Source organism: Colossoma macropomum, unplaced genomic scaffold, assembly GCF_904425465.1.
Source record: "Colossoma macropomum unplaced genomic scaffold, Colossoma_macropomum, whole genome shotgun sequence".
In the NCBI taxonomy this organism is placed as follows: Eukaryota; Metazoa; Chordata; class Actinopteri; order Characiformes; family Serrasalmidae; genus Colossoma; species Colossoma macropomum.
The window spans coordinates 42579342-42597975 of record NW_023494795.1 but is presented as its reverse complement, the minus strand read 5'-3'; the positions used below and the strand labels follow the sequence as shown (position 1 = coordinate 42597975).

Sequence of the window (18634 nt, the reverse complement as noted above, 5' to 3'; positions counted from 1 at the left end):
TCAGTGCGCCACAGAGAGGGCACGAGGGCACTTAACCAGAGAGAACATGTGCACTTACACGAACACAGAAAGAGAGAGGAGAAACAAACTGCTCTGTGGAGAAACACAAGCTGAGGAAAGCTTTTCTCTAAACTTCAGAACTCCAAATTTCAGTTCTGAAAGAGTCGAGTCGGTAAGTGAGCGGCTAATAAGAACAGGAAGCGGTCATTAGTAAACGCTCTCTGTCCGGTATGACACTAAAACCAGCACAAAAACACGGCATTCAGCATTTTACAGTATCAACCTTTGAAAAACTGTTGTTTTTTTTAAAATATACACTCTTCCCAAATTTGACGCCTCCCAAAACCATGGGGGCAGTGTTACTGTGTTACATCACCTTTCCTTTTAACTACACACTTAAAAAAGTTCTTCAAGGGTTCTTTAGTAAAGAAAATGGTTCTATGTAGAACTATGAACACTCAAAGAACAATTTGCATGCTGAAATGGTTCTTTGCATCATGAAAGCATTCTTCAGATTGATGGAGAACGGTGATAGATGGTTCTAAATAGAACCTTTCTGAAAAGTGTTCTATATAGCACCAAAAAAGGGTTCTGCTATTCCAGACTGTAACAATAGCAGAACCCTTTTTGGTGCTATACAGAACCATATACAACACATCCTCCACTGTGCAAAGATCTCTTTAACCACGCAAATGTTTCTTTGAGTGTTTATGGTTCTACACAGAACCATTTTCTTTTTTAAAGAACGCTTGAAGAACCAGCTTTTTTAGGAGTGTACTGTATTGCTGACCCTGTCGGTCTTTTCTTCTAAGAGTTTTACTTACCATCTTTTATGGAAATCACTGGGTGGAGCCTATCAGAGTAAAGTGTATATAGGCACATTCAGTCATTTGAGAATGGGCGTGTCCATAGCATAAGCCACGCCCATTCTCAAATGTGCTTTTTTTTGTCTAGAAGGGTTTATAAATTCTGCAACATAAACATTCAAGGGTTCTTTAATAAAGAAAATGATTCTATATAGATCCATGTACACTCTATGCATTGTGACATGGTTCTTCAGATTGATGGAGAATGTGCTGTATATGGTTCTATACAGAACGTTTTTGAAAATTGTTCTATATAGCACTAAAAAAGGGTTCTGCTATTCAAGGTTGCAACAATAGCAAAACACTTTTTGGTGCTATATAGAACCATATACAACACATCTTCCATCAAGAGGAACTCTTTCACAATGCAGATTCCTTCAACCAGGCAAATGGTTCTTTGAGTGGTTATGGTTCTATACAGAAGCATTTTGTTTTTAAAGAACCCTTGAAGAACCGTCTTTTTAAAGCTTGTACACTACAATAACCATTTGGCAACTGATGACACAGTTGCCAAATGTGTCCCCCCCCCTACACACACACACCATGACAGACACTGGATTTTGAACTTTATACTGGTAACAATCTGGATGTTGTTTTTCTTCTTTGGCCCAGAGAACACAATGTCCATTATTTACATAAACAGTCTGAAAGGTTGAGAAAACAATACAGCATGAGTCCCTTTCAAATAAGCTTGAGCCCAGAGAAGTCGGCGGCGTTTCTCGACCATGGTGCATATGGCTTGTACTGTGCATAGCACTGTCTTAACATGCGTTTCCGGATGCAGAGATTAACGGTGTTTACTGGTTTGTTATTGTTTGTCAAAAAAACCCCATGTGGTGCAGTGCTGTCTGAGGGGTTGAAGGTCATGGCCCTGAATGTTTTGATGAAATTAGGCACCATAGAGGATGAAAGACTCCAAATGCTTGCAATCATTTGTTGAGGAATGTTGGGTCCCACTTTATATTAAAGGTGCAGTGATTTAGCTTTAGGAGGATCTATTAGCAGAAATGGGATATTATACACAAAACCATGTTTTTATTGAAATATAACCACCTGTAACTTGTGTGTTTTTGTTAGTTTAGAATGAGACCTTCGTATCTACATAGGGAGCAGCTCCTCCCTCTTCCAACAGAGACTGCCACCGCCATGTTTCCACAGTAGCCCAGAACGGACAAACCAAACACTGACTCTAGAAGGCGCAACTTAACCCCCCAGTTTATACGTTTTTACGTAGAAGTGGCAGCTTGAATTTGGTGGCGCTGGTTGGAAAGCATAGAAGAAAAAAAAAAACAGTGCTGCCAGTGCTAGATAACCATTTTGTGAGATGTTTGAGAACCCATATTTTGAAAAATAGAGGATAGAGGATTATTATTTAGCACAAGAAAAAGCGAGAGAGGGTGACACAGTTATTAATGACACATAATATAAAGTTGTAGCTGATGCACTTAATTATTAAAACAAAATTTAAATGATGAAAATGAATCTCGCTTCAAATGAAGTGTCTTTAATAACTATTAACGGTGTGGTTGCACTGTTGTGATTATTATTAACAATATAAAGTAGAAGCTGAGCAAAAACTAAAGTTTATGAACAAACTGTACTACTGTAGTCCATCTGTAACAGTGAATACATCACCAGCAGCTCCTTTTGTACTCAAACATGACTACATCACCTGTTTAAGATGTTTTTTGAACATTTCACGGTGCTCCTAGTCTGAAATTGCCCCATCCTCACTCTTTTGGAACTGAGGTTTGTACTAAAATAAATATAAAAGACGCTGCACACAGTCATCAGCGCTGCCATCATCCCACCTGATATTAAAATCTATTCTCTGCGCTCAGCTCTCATCACTTCACCCGTCAGCAGGAGCGTCTCTCTGAGGCGGCGCTGCCGTGTTTATATATCCAGGTTGATCATTAGTGCGGAGCTGCCGGAGTAAACAGAGCCGCAGAAAAGCCCTTATTGATATAAATGTGACGCTGCTGGAGCGAACCATCTTCATCACTCACAAACAGGAGCGGCTCACCTACAGCTCGCCGATACCGAGACACGGTATCGCCACCACGGTCTCTCAGCACCCGTCAGTACCAGCAGGGACTGTTTGTGCACTTCATTAAATTGAGTATACTCTCTCTCTCTCTCTCTCTCTTTCTCTCTCTCACTCTCTCTCTCTCTCTCTCTCCATTTCTAATTTTCTTTCTTTCAAGAACATGAGAGATAACAAGGAAAAAAGAGAGAGAGATGAAAGAGTGACCAAAAGAGTTAGAAAAGGACACAGCTAGACAGACAGACAGACAGACAGATAGATAGGCAGGCTGACTGACTGACTGACTGACAGATAGATAGATAGACAGATAGATAGACAGACAGATAGATAGATAGATAGACAGACAGACAGACAGACAGACAGACAGATATACAGAAAGAGCGGGTCAGTAAAAGAGAGTGAGGTGTGAGTGGGCTGAATTAACAGAAGTGTGTGTGTGTGTGTCTCTGTGTGAGTGTGTGTGTCTGTGTGAGTGTGTGTCTATGTGTGTGTGTGTGTGTGTGTGTGTGTGTCTTTGTGAGTGTGTGTGTCTGTGTGAGTGTGTATGAGTGTGTGTGTCTTTGTGAGTGTGTGTGTCTGTGTGAGTGTGTGTCTATGTGTGTGTGTGTGTGTGTGTGTGTGTGTGTGTGTGAAGTATAAACAGGCAGGAACAGGTTCATCTGCTTCTGTCTGATCTCAAACACACAGCAACAATTATCACACCTCCTCTACCAAATGAGACATTACCCCCCCCCAACACCCCCCCAGCTCCCCCACCTTTACAGGCCCCAGCTCGCTCTGTATGAATGAGTGTTAAATTGGGTGCAGTGTCAGTCTGTGGCCACCAGGGGCATCAGACCGTAATCTAATAAACACACAGTCTCATTAACTCTGCTGTTCTAAAGAAGAAATCTAACCGTGTTGCTGCAGCTCACAGTGCTGTATAGGCATGTATAACAGCTCTGAGTGCAGAATAAAGACTAGAATATAAACATCTGACTGAGCCTGAAATGACCACACGACTGCACTGCATCCTCTGTCGCTCACGCACAGGCTAATATCTGAACATCCCAAACTATTACATTTAGGAGAGAAATGAAGAGAAGAGAAGAGAAGAGAAGAGAAGAGAAGAGAAGAGAAGAGAAGAGGACAGAACAGAAGAGAACAGAAGAAGAGAGGAGAGAAGAGAAGAGAAGTGGAAAGAGGAGGAAAAGAGAAGAGAAGAGAAGTGGAAAGAGGAGAAAAAGAGAAGAGAAGAGAACAGAAGAAGAGAGGAGAGAAGAGAAGAGATAAGAAGAGAAGAGAAGAGAAGTGGAAAGAGGAGAAAAAGAGAAGACAGGAGAAGAAGAGAGGAGAGAAGAGAAGAGAAGAGAAGAGAAGTGGACAGAGGAGAAAAAGAGAAGAGAAGAGAAGAGAAAAGAAGAGGAAAGAAGAGAAAACGAGAAGAGAAGAGGAGAGAAGAGAAGATAACAAGAAAAGAGAATATAACAGAAGAAGAGAAGAGAAGAGAAGAGAAGAGGGGGCTAGGAAAAGGGGATTCTGGGTAAATTTGATATCTTTGCCAAACTCTCTCTTTAATCATGTGTCTTTCAGGTTTTCCAGTGTGTTTATATTATAATGGATAGACAACTGTAATACTGTATGTAGCAACATAACTGCAATACTGTAGTCTGACTGCAGTGTGCAGCTCTACCACACACACACACACACACACACACACACACACACACACACAGATGAGAGAGAGAAACACACACGACGGACGGAGGAAGAGAGTAAATGAGAATCAGTCAGGACTCCCAATTAGACCAACACAAACAGAGCCTTTCATTATTCAGAGAGGGAGAGAGAGAGAGAGAGAGAGAGAGAGAGAGAGAGAGAGTTAATATAGTCTCTCTGTTTGATTCATTTCTAAGTAGAATCTTTCCTGCATCTGCATCCAGTGATTTTAACAACCACAATAAACCACTCAGTAAAGAAAAGAAGAGAGGAATAAAAGAGAACAGAAGAGAAGAGAATGAAAGAAGAGAAGAAAAGAGAAGAATAAAAGAGAAGAGAGGAGAACAGAAGAAAGGAGAAGAGAATAATAAAAGAGAGGAGAAGAGAAGAGAAAAAAGAGAAGAGAAGAGAAAAATAAAAGAGAAGAGAACAGAAGAGAGGAGAAGAGAGGAGAAAAGAAGAGAAGAGAAGAGAAGAGAAGAGAGGAGAAGAGAAGAGAAGAGAGGAGAAGAGAAGAGAAGAGGAGAAAAGAAGAGAAGAGAGGAGAAGAGAAGAGAAGAGAGGAGAACAGAAGAAAGGAGAAGAGAATAATAAAAGAGAGGAGAAGAGAAGAGAAAAAAGAGAAGAGAAGAGAAAAATAAAAGAGAAGAGAAGAGAGGAGAAGAGAGGAGAAAAGAAGAGAAGAGAAGAGAAGAGAAGAGAGGAGAAGAGAAGAGAAGAGAGGAGAAGAAAAGAGAAGAGAGGAGAACAAAGAGAGTAGAGGAGAAGAATGAATAACAGTATTTATTCCTGGATTATGTTTTTAATAATAAACGCAGAAACTTTATCAGTGATCACTGACAGGCATATCAGTCTGTAAAGCTCTGTTTAAAACTAAATTCTTATCATTATTATATAATATCATTTAATATTATTGATTATCAGAAGTGGTATCAGTAACAGGCTAAACAATGATCTCTAATTAATTAACAACAATCAGTAATCTACTAATCAATCAGTGGGTAATCAGGCAGAGAAGGTTTAACAGTCTGCCTGTAGATTTAATGAATGACAAACGTTAGTTATGATTATAATTACTGAGAGAGAAATTCATAATGAAGAAAGAGTGAAATTATTTAATCGACCCTGAATGGCATTCGGAGAGTCTGACTGACTGTAAGAGTGAGTGAGTGTGTTAGTGTGAGTGAGTGTGTGTGTGTGTGTGTGTGTGTGTGAGTGAGTGTGTGTGTGTGAGAGAGAGAGAGAGAGAGAGAGAGAGAGAGAGATTTAAGAGCTTGGCAGCTTCGTGGCATTTCACACACAAATAATCTAAGTGCATGAATTTCTAATTACGCACACACAGTCAGGACGGCTGGTTCACGGCCGACATCATCTCAGCATAATTACTGAATTCATCAGTGACAGTAAAGCTGGAGAGAAAATCTGAGCACAAAAGCAGGATTTACACACAAAACACACTCAGAAAAAACAATGCAGCTCTATGATCACTGATAATCACAGCGTGCCCAGCCAGAGTCTCAGAGCACTGAGTAAAGAACAGATACTCACAAAAAAGAGAGGAGAGGAGAGGAAAAGAGAAGAGAAAACAAGAGAGGAGAAGAGAAAACAGGAGAAGAGAAGAGAAGGGAAGAGAAGAGAAAACAGGAGAAGAGAGGATAAGAAAAGAGAAAACAGGAGAAGAGAAGAAAGGAAGAGGAGAGGAGAGAAAAGAAGAGAAAACAGGAGAAGAGAAGAGAGGAGAGGAGAGGAGAGGAGAAGAGAAGAAAGGAAGAGGAGAGAAGAGAATAGAAGAGGAGAGAAGCGAAGAGGGGAAGAGAAGATAATGGAAGAGGAGAGAAGCGAAGACAGGAGAAGAGAAGATAATGGAAGAGGAGAGAACTGAAGACAGGAGAAGAGAAGAGAAGAGAAGAGAAGAGAAGAGAAGAGAAGAGGGGAAGACAAGACAAGACAAGACAAGACAAGACAAGCATCACGCAGAGGCCTTTCTTTAATCTGATTGGTCGGTCGGTTTACCTGGTACTCGTTGGGCCAGAAGGTGCTGACGGCCAGCTCGGCCTTCTTCCAGTCCTTTCCGGTGTGCGTGGTGATGTTCCAGATGGGGTTGGCCAGCGGGCCTTTGTTGACCTTCACCAGGACGTTGAGCGCTCCGGGGCTGGAGCCGTCGGGGCTGAACAGCAGGTAGTTAAAGTCGATACAGTGAGTGTCGTTCTCCTTCATCACCGGCAGCATCAGACGAGCTTTCTCTCCAGGGTCGTGCTGAGACGAGTCCACCATCATGTAGGAACCTGCACGGAGAGAGAGAGGGAGAGAGAGAGAGGGAGAGAGAGAGTAATTAATTACTCAAGATGTAAGTGTGTAATCAATTATGTAATTACATTTAAACAACAGGAACTTTCTAATAGTTACAATGTAATTGTTGTCATTTCCCTTAATGAGTTTTTAAGTATATTCTGAATAAATATTCTCAAACTTTTGACGGCATTAGTGTACGAGCAATTCTCATTTTAATAAAACAACCTAATTAATTTAATAAACATTTCAGTTTGTCTGCTAATTTCTCTGTTTATAGTTTTGTTGTTTATAGGCACTGATATTTGTGACGACTGCTGTGTATATATTAAGATGTTCCTTTCTGTAGACAGTATTTCCGTAGTTCAGTAGTTCCTTTCTGTAGACAGAAGAGCAGAGAAGAGAGGAGAAGAGAAAAAGGAGAAGAGCAGAGAAGAGAAGACAGGAGAAGAGAAAAAGGAGAAGAGAAGAGAAAAAGGAGAAGAGAAGAGAAAAAAGGAGAAAAGAAGAGAAGAGATGAGAAGAGAAGAGAAGAGAAGAGAAGAGAAGAAGGGAAGAGGAAAGAAGAGAAGAGAAAAATGAGAAGAGAAGAAGGGAAGAGGAGAGAAAAGAAAAAAGAAGAAGAGAAGAGAAGAAGGGAAGAGGAAAGAAGAGAAGAGATGAGAAGAGAAGAGAAGAAGGGAAGAGGAGAGAAGAGAAAAAAAGAATAAGAGAAGTGAAGGGAAGAGAAAAGAAGAAGCGAAGAAGAGAGAAGGGAGGAGAAGAGAAGAGGAGAGAGCATTGGGGGATGAAGATAATCATTGCTTATATCAGGAGAGGGTGCATCAGCGTCCACTGCAGCCAGATATGTGTACGAGTGTCACTCACTCCGGGACAGCGAGTGACCACCACACCACAGCCTTTTCCTTTACTCACTGTTATTTACAGGTGATACAGGTGTGTTTTTTCTTTGTTTTGCTTTATTTCCCTTCTTAAATCACATGAATATATTTGATAATTAACGTTCTTCCCTCTCCTGTTATAAACTACATACACATATCAAATAAGTTTTGTTTTATTATTGTATATACTTTTATATCATCAATCGATAATTAACACTTACTCTACTTAACTGCTGTACTGCTACACATTCATCCTGGTTTTGTACTTTATTTATTTATTTATTTAACTTGTAATACATAGATCATTTCTGCAGTACTTTGACAAAATAAACTCTGTCATGTCAAAAAAGCAAACTTGAACTGAACTGAGAGAGAGAGAGAGAGAGAGAGACACTGTAAAATGTAAAGAGCTCCTAAAGCTCAGTGACTGTGAATCAGTAGGGCTACAGTCGGTCAGCAGAGATCTGAGTCTGTGATAAAGCTCAGAAATATGTGATATAATACCGCAAACACAATCACGCCAGATCGGCCGTCAGAACCACACACACACACACACACACACACGCTCTCTCTTCCTGGCAGCGCTCGTCGTGTTTTCAAAGCTAAATGAAAGGCTGGAATGTTCACTGGCTTTACTGCCATGCGCTCATTACAAAATGCTCACATAATCACCAAAAAAAACAGTTCCAAATGACTAATCACAGTGAAGAGGGAGAGAGAGAGAGAGAGAGAGAGAGAGAGAGAGAGAGAGAGAGAGAGAGAGAGAGAGAGAGAGAGAGAGTATCCAGTTCTTTATGAGAGGTTGTGATTATTCCCATTTAGCCCTGTATGAACTCCTGACCTGGTTTTGGAAGCTGTAGTTAAACTCAGTGATGAAATGATATAATAAACTACACAGTTACACTCAGTTTACTAACCAGACAGAACTACAACTAGACGCACTAACTAGACTAACCAGACTAGACGCACTAACTAGACTAACTGTAGTAATCTGACAAATTGTACCTACTGTACTAGTTTGACTAACTTTTCTAACGGAGATTAACTGTACTAGCTGTACTTCCTAGACTAACTGTACTAACTATGGTAATCAGACTAACGATAGCAACTGTACGAAGTTTAGTAATCAGACTAACTGGACTAACTACACTAACCGTAGTAATCAGACTAATGGTTATTAACTGTAGATTTCAGACTAACTGTAGTAATTAGACTAAAATAACTAGTAATTAGACTAACTGTACTAACTATACTAACTGTAGTAATTAGACTAAATTAACTGTAGTATTTAGACTAACTGTAGAAACTGTAGTCATTAGACTAAGTGTAGTAAATAGACTATAGTACTGTAGTAATTAGTAGCTGTACTAATTGTCACTGTAATAATTAGACTAACTGTACCAACTGTAGTAACTGAAGCAACTGTACTAACTATAGTAATTAGACTAACTATAGTTATTCGACTAACTGTACTAATGATACTAACTGTACTAACTGTAGTAATTATACTAACTCATTAACTATAGTAATTAGACTAAGTATAGTAAATAGTAGTTGTACTAACTGTAGTAATTAGACTAACTTATTAACTGTACTAACTGTATTAACTGTACTAACTGTATTAACTGCACTAACTGTAGTAATCAGACTAACTCATTAACTGTAGTAATTAGTATAGTAACTAGTAGCTGTACTAACTGTAGTAATTTGACTAATTGTATTAACTGTATTAACTGTACTAACTGTATTAACTGCACTAACTGTAGTAATCAGACTAACTCATTAACTGTAGTAATTAGTATAGTAACTAGTAGCTGTACTAACTGTAGTAATTTGACTAACTGTATTAACTGTACTAACTGTATTAACTGCACTAACTGTAGTAATCAGACTAACTCATTAACTGTAGTAATTAGTATAGTAACTAGTAGCTGTACTAACTGTAGTAATTAGACTAACTGTATTAACTGTACTAACTGTATTAACTGCACTAACTGTAGTAATCAGACTAACTCATTAACTGTAGTAATTAGTATAGTAACTAGTAGCTGTACTAACTGTAGTAATTTGACTAACTGTATTAACTGTACTACCTGTATTAACTGCACTAACTGTAGTAATCAGACTAACTCATTAACTGTAGTAATTAGTATAGTAACTAGTAGCTGTCCTAACTGTCCTAACTGTCGCTCTCCTGAGGCTCTGTTGCCGCGTAGCTGTTGTAGTGACAGTCTCTGTGCTGGACACTGCTGGTCAGCTCTCTCGTCTCTGCTTCTTATCTGTCCTTTAGATGGAGATGCAGTGATTGCGAGGCTTTATTTGATTTGTTGCTGGGCGGCTCACTGGCAGAGGAAGACAAGCTTCTCCTACTCTTTGTTATATATGTACATATGTAATATTAATGTCCGTTTTTATTTTTTCCCTTCTTAATCACATAAATATATTTGATTATTAACATTTTTTTCTCTTTTCTGTTACAAACTACACACATATTCAACAGGTTTTGTTTTATTATTCCATATACTTTTATATTATTAATTGATGATTAACACTTTCTCCTCTTAATTATCACATTATCATATATCAATCTTGGTTTGTATTTTGATTTATTTATTATTTTTTGATTTATTTATTTATTTTTTTTGTAATTAACCTTTGATATATAGATCATTTTTGTTGTGCTTTGACAATACAAATGTACATTTGTCATGTCAATAAAGCAAACTTGAACTAGAGAGAGAGAGAGAGAGAGAGAGAGAGAGAGAGAGAGAGAGAGAGAGAGAGAACAGAGCTCTCCCTCTCAGCTCTTCATCACAGGTAAAGGTAAATAAAGATCAAGTCTGGAGGCTCCAGAGGATCGAGACAGTTTTCTGGTTTGTGTTTTTTCTCCAGATCATCACTCCATCATTTTCTCTTATCTCCTATTTTCTGTATATATCTGGCTTTTCATTTTTTATTTAAACTGAGGGGCTGGCAACTTATGTTCTTATCTAGAACCAGGCTGTTCAGCTAGCTAACAGGCTAAAACAGCCAACAGCCTAAACAGCTCCATCATTAATATCACAGGCTTGAATTAAAGCACTTACAGTATGATTAAGTGTAAAACTGCAGTATAAAAGTCTAAAAGTGTCACTCTTAGACACGCTTCAAATGTTCATGTTTGTCCAGAAGTCAGAAGAACCCAGGCTGAATCCCAAACGGCTCCATACTCCCGTAAATAAAGTTCTAGCTATGAAAGTTTAGGAATTCTAGCATTTACAGCCAAACAGTGCATCATTTATCGAGTGTGGAGGTGTCTGAATCTTAGCTGTATTTATAAAAGCAATAGGCCACTTAAGGCTGTGCATTACTGTGATTTTATTTGTGGTTTTACTCCACTTCATGCCATGCCTAACAACACCCTTCCCCGTGATACAATCATAGTGACGCACAGCCTCTCATGTCTTATTGCTTTAACACCCCCCTGAGCAGGTGCAAGTGTTGGGGAAACCATGTTAAAGTGACGTACGCGTTAGTTAGTCATTACAAGTTAAGACACGACTTATGGATTTGTGATGCAACCAAATTTAGTAAAAGGATAGTTTGAAACTAACTAGTATAACTAAGGACTTAGTAAAGACTTAAAGACGCCCAAACGTCAGTATTAACCTACGCAGACCTGGGGCAACCCAGTCCAGGACCTCATACACCACAACAACCTTTCATCAAATTCAAATCATAATAAAATATCTCCTCCTCCAGAGTGGTCTGGACCGGAAGCTCAGACTTTCTCCACTTGTTTCTACGAGCTACGAGTCAGAACTCTTTCATATAAAGTTACAGCTGTGGTTTGTTGTTTCCTGTGACGTCTGAGGCCTAAACTGAGCGCATTAAGCCACAGCAGGTGTGAGCCGCCCGGCTGAGAGCTGGAAAAAGGAAAGTACTCGACTCAAACGTGTACATCAGCTCCACATGAACAAAACGCTACTGCTTTGACCTTTAGGGCCAGTTTAGACTGAGTGGTCGCATGTTTACCCAGAAGGCATTTGGTGGCCGAGTCTTTTATCAGCCATTTGTGAGACACATGGTCGTTAAGGTGTGAAGTCATTAACCCCCGACAGAGAAACCGCAAAGAAACAAAGATTGACCCTCTGACCCCATCTGACCACCCTCAAACACCTCCTCTTACTGAGGAGTCTGAGTCGCAGCTCAGCGAAACGAGCGGAGGAACTCAGCGGAAGAGCAGACTGTTAACGTTCGGTCCGAGTCTGTGAGCAGAGGAGGAAGTTTTACTGTGATCTGAATTTGGTGGAAGGTTATTGGTCTGTTCTGTGATGTCATTTTAGACAGAAACACACAGAAAAAGGTCAGAAGTGCAGCCTGTAAATTAGTGTAATTATTATGTACCTATATATAAATGAGAAGGTCATAGACTGAACGTACAGCAGAACGACAGAGCGAGAGAGAGAGAGAGAGAGAGAGAGAGAGACAGAGAGAGAGAGAGAGAGAGAGAACAATAATTAGAAAAAGAGTAACATGGGGAAAAAAGAAAGTATTAAATTTGTGAGAGAGAGAGAAAGTGAGGGGGACACGAAAGAAAGAAAGAAAGAAAGAAAAAATGTTAGAGGAGAGTGAGAGGAAAAAGAATAACAAAAGAGACAGCAAGAGAAATTACATAAAATGAGAGAAGAAAAAGAGAGATTAAGAGAGAGAGAAAGAGAGAAAGAGAGAGTGTGAGAGAAAAGAGAGCAAATGAAAAGAGAGGAAACTGAAAAAAAGAAAGAAAAAGAAAGAAAAAAGATGTGAGAAGAGTAAGAGAAAAAAGAAAAAGTGAGAGAAAGAAAGATAAACAGGAAAAAAAGGACAACAAGAGACCGAGAGAAACAGAAAAGAGGACAAAAGAAATATTGAAAGAAAGAAAAATAAGAGAAGAGAAAGAAGAGAGAGGGAGAAAGGGAAAGAGAGAGAGTGTGTATGTGTCTGTGTATGGTGTGTGTGTGTGTGTGTGTGTGTGTGTATGGTGTGTGTGTGTGTGTGTGTGTGTGTGTGTGTGTGTGTGTGTGTGTGTGTGTGTGTGTAGTGAGGCCGCTCTGTGGTGTAGAGTTACAAACCCAACAGTGTGATTATGGTTAACATGAGGCCCAACACAGGAAACCCAACACCACCACCTACACCACTAATCACTGCTCTCACACACACACACGGTCTCACGGACCGACTGACCCACATAAACATCAGCTCTGCTTTCACTCGGGTCCTGTAGAAACACTCACTCCGTTCAGATCAGTCAGTTCAGCTGGGCTGATTTACAGTGCTGAGCGACACAGTCAGCAACACACAAAGACACAGAACATCACAGGAGGCTTCGGTAACCTTCATTAGCATTATTTACACTATTGGTCAGAGTGTAAAGGTCATCATTCAGTGTGTTTCAGTTCAGTACAGTAAAAATAAGACTTACGTTAATATTCAACATGATGAATGTGCAATATCTGAAACACTAGCTGTGCTTTATGCTGTCCCAATCTAGAGCTCCAGCCACAAGATAGCCACAAGCTAACAAGCTAATATGGTAGTGAGAATAAAACAACAACGAAAAAAAAAACAAATAATTTCAAAACAATGTTGTTACATTCCAATTAAATCGCTCTCAGCTCAATCGCGACTTACTTTTATACCGTACAATTTACAAAACACAAGAACTGTCACGTTTCTGGAGTTCTAGAGCTTCTACAGTCATCTAGAGTGACTATATTCTAGGGCCATCACTGCTGGTCTAGGACCTTTACGAGTTCTTGAGTCATTAGGTCTAGAGCCGTTACTGCATTTTTAGAGCCAACACTGGTATAGCATTATTCTAGAGCTGCTGCCTTCAGTAATGTTCTAGATCCAACACTGCAGTAACAGAGTCATTACTGCATTTTTAGAGCCAACACTAATACAGCATTATTCTAGAGCTGCTGCCTTTACTAATGTTCTAGAGCCAACACTGTATTTTTAGATCCAACACTGTTACAGCATTATTCTAGAGCTGCTGCCTCCACTAATATTCTAGAGCCAACACTGCAGTTATAGAGCTATCACTGCATTTCTAGAGCCACCACTGCCAACTCTGGTACAACATTATTCTAGACCTGACGTCGTTAAGGTTTTAGAGCCATAATTGCAGTTCTAGAGCCATTGCTGCATTTCTAGAGCCAACACTGACGCAAAATTATTACTAATTTACTAATGCATGATTGCATTTCTAGACCCAATTCTGGAGCGGTTCCAGAACCGTTCCTGGAGTTCTGGATCTGATAATGCTCTGGACAGAGCTGTTACTGTTGCTGTAGGAGTTCTGCAGCCACAACTGGCTGGTTCTCCACTCTTCATGTGTCTGTAATGTAGATTTGACAGGCTTTAGAGCCGTATGGAACGGTTCTGCAAACGCTGTAACGTTCTCTTAGTATCGTTCTGCTCCTCTAGGATTTCCAAAACAGCCGCGCTGCTATCTGTTCAATCTAAACCTCCGCGTGAGGAAATCTGAGAACGGTGATATCACCTGGACCAGCATCGCTCACCTCTTTAACCCTTTATATTCTGAGAGAGAGAGAGAGAGAGAAGAAAAGAGGTGGGAGAAGACAGAAAGTGAGAAAAAGAACAAAAGAGAGAAGAAAAGAGGACAAAGAAAGATAGAAAGGAGAGAGAGGAAGCGAGAGAGAGAGAGATAGGAGAAAAGATACGGACGGGAGATCTAGAGAAAGGAGAGGTAAAGAAAGATAGAGACAGAGAGAGAGCAGAAAGAGAGAGACAGAGACAGAGCTATAAAGAGAAAGAGTGAGAGAAGAAAAGAGAGAAAGAAAGAGAACAAGAGAGAGAGAGAGGAGAGATAGAGAGACAGAGAGATGATGAGATATACATAAAGAGAGATATAAAGAGAGAGAGCGACAGAGACAGAAATAGAGAGAGACTTAAAAAGAGAGAGGCAGAAGAAAATAGAGTGAGAAAGAGAACAAGTGAGAGAAGAGGACAGAGAAAGAGGAAGATAGAAAGGAGAGAGAGAAAAAAAGAGGAAGAAGGAGAGAGAGACTGAAGAGGTGAGAGAAGAGAGAGAATGAGAAAGAACAAAAGAGAGAGTGAGTGAAGAGAGAATGAGAGGCAGAAGAAAAGAGGTGAGAGAAGATAGAAAGTGAGAAAGAGAGCAAAAGAGAGAGAAGGGAACAAAGAGAGAAACAGAGAGAAAGGAGAGAGAAAGAGAGAGGGAGCGAGAGAGAGGGAGCGAGAGAGAGACCTGTGGTCCAGCTTCAGTAATTAAGCAGTTGTATTGTTAACCATTTAATCTGTGCTCGTTATTCGGCGGCGGTTCTCCATCAGACGACTGACTGATCAGGTTCTGCTGGATCTCAGTTCAAACGCGGCTCTGCTGATTTAATCACTGCGTGTCGTTGATGCTCAATGCAGACTCTGCTCACTGCACGGCTTCACGCTCTGCTCTGATAGTGGATATGAAAGGATGGAGGATCATCATCATCATCATCATCATCATCATCGTCATCATGCCCACAAATTCCACAAACAGACGCAGAGAAAAGCAGCTCCGATCGGCTCAATGTGCCTCTGCACCGCAGAGCTAAAGCCGGGGCGGAGCGGCCCGCTATCCCTCGCTAATTCCCAGCCTGATCGGATGTCACAGCGCGTTCGGAAAAAGCTGATTTCCTTTCAGTGCGGCGGTGAAAAGGGCGGGATGTAAAACCTGGACTCAGATCAGGGTCCAGTGAGGAGCTCAGGAGCTCAGGGCTAAACAGCTGATCTCAGATCAGACCAACACACTCACAGCTTTACTGCTCCGATTTACTCTGATTTACTCTAACGCTGCTGCTGATTGGCTCAGCTGTCTAATCAGGAGACTGAGACTAATTACTGAGAGAGAGACAGAGTGAGAGAGAGAGGAGAAGAAAAAGAATGGGTGAGAGAGAGAAGATAAATGAAATGCCTGTGTGAAATTACTCAGAACAACATTTCCATCCTCCTGATTCGCTGCCAAAAGCAAAACATCTCAGCCAAAAACTTCATTCAGCGCTTTATTATTTTAGTGTAAACCTGCTCCTCTCACAATGAACACCAGCACACATATCAGAGCTACAGACACCTACAGACATTTACAGACACGTACAGACAGCTACAGACACCTACAGACAGCTACAGACACGTACAGACAGCTACAGACACATACAGACATATACAGACACGTACAGACAGCTACAGACACATACAGACATATACAGACATGTACAGACAGCTACAGACACATACAGACATGTACAGACATCTACAGACACCTACAGACATCTACAGACACGTACAGACACATACAGACATATACAGACACGTACAGACATCTACAGACACCTACAGACATCTACAGACACCTACAGACATCTACAGACACGTACAGACAGCTACAGACACATACATATACAGACACGTACAGACAGCTAGAGACACATACAGACATATACAGACACGTACAGACATCTACAGACACATATAGACAGCTACAGGCATCTAGAGATACCTACAGTTATCTACAGACACCTACAGACATCTAAAGACATCTTTCTCATATTTTCCTTCATTTAACTTATGATTTCCTACATTTTGTTTCATATGGACTCGAGGTCCATTTATCACATTGTGTATTTATTCATTTTCCAACCTCTGATATTTGTTTAATTCAGTAAACAGAGAGTGACTGTCTATTCTAATGTGCAGAGGTGTGTTCTGTGTTCTCTGTAGAGAACCGTAACAACAAAACACAGCTCTGTTAGCATAAACTCTTCATTTCTGGGTGAAATGTGCTGTTTTAAATAAGAAAACCCAACCAGAACCCAGCCAGGCTGCTGTTACGCCCCTAAAAAGTGAAGTGAAGAAAAAGTAAATGTTTGAGTAACTGCAGTACGCTCCAAAATGCAGCAGCTCACAATCAGCCAAAGCCACAAACAGTGAGCAACTCCTCTTAAATGAGACCCAGGCCGGCACACCCAAACGGCTAACACCTCCAGACCACTCTCGCAACCCGCGCTCAGCAGTACTCGCCTTGGAACACCCTGACTCAGGAATGAGCTGCGCTGCCAAAAATACCATCTCAACAAGTAAACACATCTTAAATGTAGTCAATATATCTATTATTTCTCATTGTAAGACAACTGTAAGAATATTATAAGATTATTTAACCTGTTTCAGGACATTCTGGCTGGTTTGAAGTCATTTTTCTAGTAAAACAGTCTGATTCCACTGGCAGGTCATTCTACTTGTGTTGGTAAATAAAGCAGAATTTTACAGAGAATTTAGATATTAATGTATGAAATGGAGTTAACACTTTCAAAAGACAAAAAAACAGGAAAAATTGTCTGTAAATGTCTTAAAAAACAGTCCCAAAATGAGAACTTAGATGTACGGACTACATTTAAGACGTTTTTACGTGCCAGGTTCTAATTGTTTTGCCAACGCTGAATTTCTGCGGTCGCCTCCCTTAAAAAGTTTCCACACTGGCTGAGAAGACCACAGACAAGCGAGCTGTAGCGAATCTGCAAAGCCCACAGCTTCCACTTTGATCCGCCCACAGCCGCCCACCGCCTCCCCTGATTGGCTTACGCACACTTACTAAATTGGCTTAAACCAACCGGGCTGCTGGCAGAGATGCGAAAGTGGCCATTTCTGGAGGTGTTTTAGAAAAGCGACACTAAAAGAGAAGCCTGGCTGCCAAAAAGCATCCAAACCGGAGCAAAACACCCAGCGATGCTCCACACGAGGAAAGGGATTCTGCATATCTGAACACTCGCCTGCTGTCTTGTGCTGCGTTTAGGCGGCAGTGACGCTTGAATCTGCCACCAGTGTTCTCTTATCTCGGGCTTTCTCTGTTAGCATTAGTGTTTCTCTGTTATAGCTACTTTTTGGGGGAACTGGCTCTCTTTTACAAGGAAAACCAACCAGAATCGAGCACTGTTAGCAAACAAAACCTGTTATATCTACATTCGAGTGGTGAAATGGCCCCATTTCTATAAGAGTTCATACGAGTTATATCTACTTTATGTTTTTCTGTGAGAAAATGCCCTATTTTAACTAAGAAAACCAACCCAATCGAGTTCTGCTAGCATGGAAAAACTGTTATATCCACATTTTATTGGTAAAACTGCCCATTTCTACAAGGGACCCAACCTAAAGCAGCTCTTTTTGCATGAAAGCTTGCTATGTCTTCATGTCTTGTACAAAAATGTTCCCTTTTACAAGGAGAATCCACAAGAATCAAGCTCATATAGCATGAAACCTGTCATATCTACATTTCTTGGGTGAAAATGCTCTGTTTGTACCAGGGAAACCAACCAGAATCAAGCTCTGCTAGCATAAAACTATATTATATCTATGTTTTGTGGTGGAAATGACCAATTTCACATGGAATCCCATCAGTTTTATCTATTTATCAACCTGAATCCAGTTCTGTTAGCATAAAAACCTGCTAATGTCTACATTTTATTGGTGAAATGGCCCCATTTCTAGAGTTTGTACCAGTTACATCTACTTATATATATATATATATATAGTCCATGTTTTTTGTGAGAAAATGCCTTATTCTAACTAAGAAATCAAACCCAGTCAAGTTGTGCTAGCATAGAAAAACTGTTATATCCATATTTTATTGGTCAAATGGCCCCATTTTTAAAGGGATCCAACCACAGTGAAGCTTTGCTAGCATAAACACCTGTTACATGTATGTTTTAAGGTGAACATGCTCCTTTTAAATGAGGAAAACTAAACAGAATCAAGCTCTGTTACCATAAAACCTGTTACATCTATATTTTATTGGTAAATCTGCTCCATGCTTTAAAAGGATC

At 40.2% G+C, this 18634-nt stretch overlaps 1 protein-coding gene across 2 annotated transcripts in view; it reads right to left on the bottom strand.

Annotated features, from left to right (window-relative positions):
* Positions 1–18634, bottom strand: part of ptprk (protein tyrosine phosphatase receptor type K) — a 218324-nt gene that overhangs the window by 124767 nt on the left and 74923 nt on the right. For both annotated transcript variants that reach the window (XM_036582465.1, XM_036582466.1), the window contains exon 4: positions 6625–6896. In XM_036582465.1, coding sequence (XP_036438358.1) covers positions 6625–6896 — 272 coding nt within the window. The remainder of the gene's footprint in view (positions 1–6624; positions 6897–18634) is intronic.